The sequence below is a fragment of the Eriocheir sinensis genome, chromosome 11, assembly GCF_024679095.1.
Source record: "Eriocheir sinensis breed Jianghai 21 chromosome 11, ASM2467909v1, whole genome shotgun sequence".
Taxonomy (NCBI): Eukaryota; Metazoa; Arthropoda; class Malacostraca; order Decapoda; family Varunidae; genus Eriocheir; species Eriocheir sinensis.
This window is the reverse complement of record NC_066519.1, coordinates 5,624,010-5,631,509: the sequence shown is the minus strand read 5'-3', so window position 1 is coordinate 5,631,509 and position 7,500 is coordinate 5,624,010. Positions and strand designations below refer to the sequence as shown.

Here is a 7,500-nt window from a genome sequence, read left to right as displayed (position 1 = left end):
CCGCAAGTACTGAATCAAACATCACCTAAGACCTTACTGTTTAAGTCCGCCAGCGCACTCAAGCCTCACGAGACCTGAAAATACGGCAAACAAACGAAAATATAAAAGCAAAGAACGCGACAATACAGCCATTAGCTCCCCTGACAAGGACTCCGGGAAGCTGCAGAAGGCGAGGGCAGAGGAATAATAGCCGGAGGAAAGTGGGGAGGACGAGAGGGAGGGATGGAAGACGAGAGGAAGGGAAGGAAGACGAGAGGGAAGGGACGGGAGGTTGCTGGAGGAAGAAGCCAGGGTATGAAAAGATAGGAAGGGAGGTGAAAAGTGGAAGACGTGGGGATGGAGTGAGGATGGAAAATGGAAAGGAAAGAGGCGGGCTGGAGCAGGGAGGGTAGATAAAGGGAAGCTGAGGGAGGAGTAGGAGAGTGGTGAAAGGTCGGAGAGAGAGGCTGAGGACGGGAAGACGGAGGTGGGGGAGGAGGAATCAGGGACACTAGAAGACGAGAAAAGGAGAGGAAGGAAGCAGGAGGCTGAAGTTAGGGTGGGAGAAGTGGCCAAACTGGGAGGCTGAGAAAGTTGGCCAAGGGAGACGGCGGGGGCAGAGGGAATCCGAAGTTATAGGAGGGGTGGCAAGAGAAGAGTAGGTAGAGAAGAAGCAGAAGGTAGAGAAAGACGTAGGACGCTGAAGGAAGGGAGGAGGAGAGGTAGGCTTGGGATAACTGATGGAGGATGTGGGAGGAAGGGCGGAAAGACTAGGGCTTGGACTAGGGATCAGAGGATGGGAGGGGGTAAGGAGCGGTGCAGAGTGAGGTTGACGCCCCCCCCCCCTCTCCCCTGAGTAACGTAAGAGCCAGGCGGGGTTCAAGCACAGCCCTCGCTCGGCTTATTCAAATCCGCGGGCAATTCTTTGACTTGAAATACGACATCATTCACATGCAGATTCTCATTTAAATATTGTTGAGTGATTTTATGCAGATGCTCGCGAACACTATACAGAGATTACCCGTGAATGTGTGTGTGTGTGTGTGTGTGTGTGTGTGTGTGTGTGTGTGTGTGTGTGTGTGTGTGTGTGTGTGTGTGTGTGTGTGTGTGTGTGTGTGTGTGTGTGTGTGTGTGTGTGTGTGTGTGTGTGTGTGTGTGTGTGTGTGTGTGAGAGCGCGCGCTCGCTCAGGCGCACCTGCCTGAGTGACTGTGTGCGTGTGTCTAAGTGCCTGGGTGCCTGCCTCTCATCACTCCCCCGTTGTCTGCAGGCGCCGTGTGCGGGGAGCTGGGGCAGCGGACCCCCGGGGGCGGCGTGGTGACGCAGGTGTACGTGTCGCTGGGGGAGCTGCCGGCCGTGCTGGTGGCCGCCTCGCTGCTGCTGGACTTGGTGCTGCTGCCTGCCCTCGGTACGTATTTAGTGCTTAGTCCATGCTAGGTGCTGCCCTGTGCGTGGTGTGCCCTGATTTACCCTCTCTTACCCTTCCCGACAGCGGCGCGCGGCGGCAGCGAGTATGTGGCTGCCGCGGCGAACTTCACGATGCGGGAGGCGCTGGGCAGCCTGGCACTGCCGCGCCCACTGATAGACTCTGACTACCTGGCGCCGCAGCCCGACCTGCTGGCGGCGGCACTGGTGCTGCTGGCCACCATGACGGCCGTGTTGGGCACAAAGGTGAGGGGTGTAGCACCTGCCTGATGGGGACATTATGGACGGTAGGTTTCTGGTATGCCAGCACACTACTGCTGCTGTTTCATCCACAGGTGGCATGCCGCGCGGGCGTGGTGGGCGTGGCGGCGTCGCTGGTTGCACTGACGACGGCGGTCGTGACGGCCCTGGTGGGCGCCGATCCGCGGCACTGGACAGGCGTGCAGGGCTTTGTGCCGTGTGGTCTGCACGGGGTGAGTCTCGCACGGTGCCTGCAGCTGCTCCTAATCTGTAGAGTCTCCTTTGAGGCGGCAACAAAGCCCTTTGTCTACAGCGGCCGCTGTTTTCCTCCACAGGTGGTGAGTGGCGCCGCGGTGCTGAGCGTGGGCATGGGCGGCAGCCACCTGGCAGGACTGCTGGCGGGCGAGTGTGGGCGCTACCAGTGCTCGGCGCCGCGTGTGGGCGTGGCTGTGGGCGTGTTGGCCCTCCTGGTGCTGTTGCCCACCTCCCTCTCGGCCACCCTGGCATCGCCGGCTCTCATGCCCTCCGCCACCTTCATCCACCTGTTCCCGGGGGCATCGCTGCTGGGCGTGAGGGTTCTGGTGGGTGTGGGCAGCGTGGCCGGATTGTGGGCGGGCATGGTGGGCGCTTTGCTAGCCGGGTCTCGCCTGGCGTACGGGCTGGGGCGGGACGGACTCGCCCCAGCTGTGCTGGAGCGGGTCTCGCCTTTCACCGCCACGCCCTGGACCGCCATCCTTTTCTGTGGAGGCGCCGCCACCCTCGCCGCCACCCTCTGCTCCTCGTGGCTGCTGCGCCGCGCGGCGGGTGCCGGCGGCCTCAGCGCGGGCGTGGCGGGAGCGGCGGCTCTCTTGGCACGCAGGTTCCGCCCCGAGGCTCCACGGCGGCCCGCAGAGGCACCAACGTGGGCGCCGTCCCCCGCACCGTCTCGCAGCGCCCACGGCTTTGACGAGCTGACGGAGGCGCCGCCGCCCATCGTGGACGAAGACGCACCGCGCCAGGTCGCAGTGGAGTGGCGGGGCGGCGCGTGGACATCAGCGCTGGATCCTCCCACGCCGCCCACGTGGCTCTCGTGGCGAACTTCCCGGTTCCTTATGGTGACCTTCATGGTGGACTGTGTGGTGGGGGCGGTTGTGGTGCGGGGGGCGCGGGAGCTGGGGCTGGGGGTGTGGGCGTGGGCAGGCGTGGTGCTGTGTGTGGGAGGCTGTGTGGTGTGCGGTGTGGGACTGTGGTTGCAGCCCAAAAACCCTCCACCGCGGCGGGACCAGCGGGACACGACACCCTTCCTACCGCTACTGTCCCTGCTGGCCAACCTGCTGCTGCTGCTGCACCTGCCGGGTCCCTCTCTTGCCGCAGCGGGCTGCGTGTGGCTCACCGCGGCGGCCGCCTGGCTGGTGACAGGCCGCACCAGCAGCACCGAAGCAGTGCTGCGGCGGGCTTTGCTGACGCACAGCGGCCACGCCTGTGCCGCGGACCTGCTGTAATGGCCCGGCGAGGCAGCATCTGGGGTGAGCTGGGCCGCCGCTGGTGTCAGTGATGCTGGCCGGACAAAAGCTTCATCCCCGCGATGGACAGAACACTTGACGGTGACGGTGAAGGTGGTCGTGTGTCTTATTCTAGGATATACGTGTGTGTGTACATAGGAATGAAGGTGTTTATACTGAACAAGTGTTTCATTGTGCCCCGAATGATAGGTGACAGGACACATATATATATATATATATATATATATATATATATATATATATATATATATATATATATATATATATATATATATATATATATATATATATATATATATATATATATATATATATATATATATATATATATATATATATATATATATATATATATATATATTTTTTGGAGAGAGAGAGAGGAGAGAGAGAGAGATAGAGAGGAGAGAGAGAGGAGAGAGAGAGAGAGAGAGAGAGAGAGAGAGAGAGAGAGAGAGAGAGAGAGAGAGAGAGAGAGAGAGAGAGAGAGAGAGAGAGAGAGAGAGAGAGAGAGAGAGAGAGAGAGAGAGAGAGAGAGAGAGAGAGAGAGAGAGAGAGAGAGAGAGAGAGAGAGAGAGAGAGAGAGAGAGAGAGAGAGAGAGAGAGAGAAATTTATATACATCTTTAAGTGAGAATCGAGAGGGTAAACTTAGCCCAAAGTATCAATATGGCTCTGCGTCCTAATTAATTGTCTTCTTCGAAATGAATGCAGACAGTAATGGCTTGAGCGAGGCAAACTTTACTGTGTGTGTGTGTGTGTGTGTGTGTGTGTGTGTGTGCGTGTGCGCGCGCGCGTGCGTGCGTGTGCGTGCGTGCGTGCGTGCGTGCGTGTGTGTGTGTGTGTGTGTGTGTGTGTGTGTGTAGACGCGCGCGTGAATACCCTCCTGCAAGCCACCAATACAGAGGAGAACCAGGAGAGCTCTGACATGAATGAAGGGGACAAAACTTTGAAATTAAAGCCACGATGAGAGGAAGGCAAAAAATACGAGATGGCTGGAAAAGAAATACGGAAAAGGACAAACACACACACACACACACACACACACACACACACACACACACACACACACACACACACAATCCAGCAATACCAACACAATGATCATGCAAGGTGAGCCCGTATCAACTTGAATGATTACGCACCGTCCATTATAACTTTGGCCCAGCAGAGGTTTGTGTTGTATGCCTTCTTTGTCGCTTTGAGGAAGACGATGAGGAACAGATGGAGGAGAACCAAAAGAGGAGGAAGATGACGAGTAAGAGGAGGAAGATGACGAGTAAGAGGAGGAGGAGGAGGAGTAAGAAAAGGAAGATGACGAGTAAGAGGAGGAAGAGGAAGAGAAATGAGAAGGGAGAAGAGTATGAGGAAGATGGAGAGAAATAGGAGGTGGGAGAGGTGGTGGTATTAGTTTGAAGATAACTTACTTAATCAATGTACTTAGAAAGGAAAAAAATAAGAAAAAGGTGAGCATGATGGGGTTAAAAGGTGGAGATGTGTTGGAGATATTAGCAGTCAAGAGAATGTGGCCAGAAGGAGGAGGAGAAGGGAAAGAGAAGTGAGAACCATCGTGGGGTAGTAAAAAAACAAATTAGAAAAACGGTGACAGCAACATCAAATTAAAAATAAGGCCTTTACAGTAACATTGAAAACAAAATATACAAATAAAAAATGAGAGAGAGAGAGAGAGAGAGAGAGAGAGAGAGTGTAGCAGGCCACAAGAAAGCAACATAAAACAAAATGGAAAAACTTGTTCCATTTGCCCAAAGGGTGGAGGAGGAAGAGTAAGGAGTAGGAAGAGACAGGAGGAGGAGGAGGAGGAGGAGGAGGAGGAGGAGGAGTTGTAGTAGGTTGAGGAGGAAGGGGAGGTGCAGTAGGTTAAGCTGTGAGAGTTGTAGTTTTCTGAGAGGGAGACGTGCGACACATTGAAGTCGGACAACACAGAGCCTGCTCTAAAGAGCTGGTCTGCTTTGGTGATTGGATCTGTTTGTCCGGCATTTCTACGGCCTGCAGAACAAGTTCAACCATTCACTGGACGAGCACAAGATATCGCTTAATTCACTCCTATCGTAACGATATTGTGATCAATGCGGGTTTTTTTTTATATATATAAATTTTTAGTTTTCACTAGCTACTTCAGTTGGAAGCTTATTCCAGTGTGAGAAAAATAAAAGTTCCTCCCCATACCGTCCTGTACCGCATCTTTTGAGGTAGACAGTTATTTTAAGTTATCGGATCAGTTTGGGGTTCAGATAACTTTGAATGATCGGCGATATAAAACTTTGAAAACTTCCCCGTAATCGTCTCTTTACCAAACTAATTAGTTCGAGTCTTTCACTCGGTCTCCTTGGATCCGTGTCCTCAACAATGTCGTCTTGGTGTGTGTGGCGCAACGCTGTAATATCTGTAGCATTACGATGTCTCTGTTGGACTCAGCTCCGGGACCAGAACTGATATGAGCATTCCAGACGAGGTCTTGCCACCAAGTTATAATGATAACATGACTCCCGGCGTCTTTCGTATTAAGTCCCTCACAATGAAGTATTGTCTTTTTACAGGTGAGCTTATAATGTTCTGCAGGTTGCAGATCACTGTTGAAAGTGAACACAAGATCTAATTGCTCGTGCAGTGGCCTCGCACGCAGGTTGTATGCATGGTTAGTGTTTCTGGACCTCAACTGCATGACTGAAGTTTCTAAGGTTTAGTGACATTTGCCACTTGTCAGACCATCAGATGATCCGGTAATGATATGTTGGGATTATCTAAGGCATCCCCGGTGGAGGCATTGCCACCACCTACTTATGTTACACTACTAAGCTTTTATATTGAGGATTTTGGTCCGATTTCCAAGTCGGACGAAAAGCAATATGGGAGTAAATGGAGGAGGAGGAGGAGGAGGAAGAAGATGAATACAAAAACAAGAATGGAAAATAAAATTTTACATAAATGGAATGACAAAGGCAATGAACAGTCAATATTAAAATATTACAGAGGGAAAAAAAATCTGAAATGAAAAGGCAATACATAACATTAACATAGATAAAACAGAAATGAACACAGCAGAGAATAATTGCTTTACAAATCGTTGAAGAAAGGACCCTTGATTCGGAGAGAGAGAGAGAGAGAGAGAGAGAGAGAGAGAGAGAGAGAGAGAGAGAGAGAGAGAGAGAGAGAGAGAGAGAGAGAGAGAGAGAGAAATTCTAAGAAACAGGAGTAGGAGAGCAAAGAGAGGAGAAAAAAAGACGTGGGTGACAAAAAACTGAAAGGAAAAAAAGAAAAAGACCATTAAGAATCTTTTAGCAGATTTGAGCTCGTGCGTCTGTGGGAAACAACAGAAAAAGCAGAAACACGGGATGCGAGAAGGCGGTGGAGGTGGAGGAGAGGAGGAGCAGGAGACAGAAGGAGTGATGGTTAATTGTAGAAGTGGATGGAATGAGTTGTGTAGGGGAGGGAGAGGAGGAAGATGAAGACGAATTATGGTGGTGGAAAAAAAGCAGAAAGACGAAAAAATATTTGATGAAAGAAGAAAGTGAATGAAATGGGGAAAGCTGTGTGGTGGAAAAGAAGAAAAATGGAGATAAGAGGAGGAAAAGAGCTAAGTCTCTCTCTCTCTCTCTCTCTCTCTCTCTCTCTCTCTCTCTCTCTATTCAAGTTGCAATCACACTTACTCATCTCGATCCCACAAAAAATACTCATTAACGTTTCATTTAATATTCACTTGATAATTAACAATAAACAAGAGAAAATACACAGCCTGATGGGACGCACGAAGCTATTGACAAAAATTACCGGTGATATTCTCCTTTCAGAAATACACACACACACACACACACACACACACACACACACACACACACACACACACACACACACACACACACACACACACATTATTTTGTTGACGAAATTTTGGGCTTGGAACTTTTTCCTGAAATATTATTACACGTGAATCCACTCACTCTCTCTCTCTCTCTCTCTCTCTCTCTCTCTCTCTCTCTCTCTCTCTCTCTCTCTCTCTCTCTCTCTCTCTCTCTCTCTCTCTCTCTCTGCCACAGCCGAGCCAAGATGACGTTGTGGAGAAATTAATCTAAGTTTTGTTTGTCTTTGTACCTCGTTCCCTCCATCCTGTTGCATTCTCCCTGTACCCTATCACACACACACACACACACACACACACACACACACACACACACACACACACACACACACACTCATTTTCTCTCTTTCACATTCGATTACTATTACTATGTCTTTTTACACAAGAGCAAATAATAGTCTTTAATAGTGTGCTCCATCGACACCATATTTACCATTGCTCATAAGAACATAAGAACACAGGAACGTAAGGAGTCTGCAAGAGG

General features: G+C 50.9%; 1 protein-coding gene across 1 annotated transcript; it reads left to right on the top strand.

Annotated features, from left to right (window-relative positions):
* Nucleotides 1-1,250: 1,250 nt before the first annotated feature.
* Nucleotides 1,251-3,298, top strand: LOC126997171 (high affinity cationic amino acid transporter 1-like). The gene is made up of 4 exons (XM_050858213.1): nucleotides 1,251-1,385; nucleotides 1,470-1,648; nucleotides 1,738-1,875; nucleotides 1,978-3,298. Exons 2-4 carry the CDS (start codon nucleotides 1,517-1,519, stop codon nucleotides 3,121-3,123), a joined length of 1,416 nt encoding a protein of 471 aa, XP_050714170.1. The 5' UTR covers nucleotides 1,251-1,385; nucleotides 1,470-1,516; the 3' UTR covers nucleotides 3,124-3,298.
* Nucleotides 3,299-7,500: the final 4,202 nt, after the last annotated feature.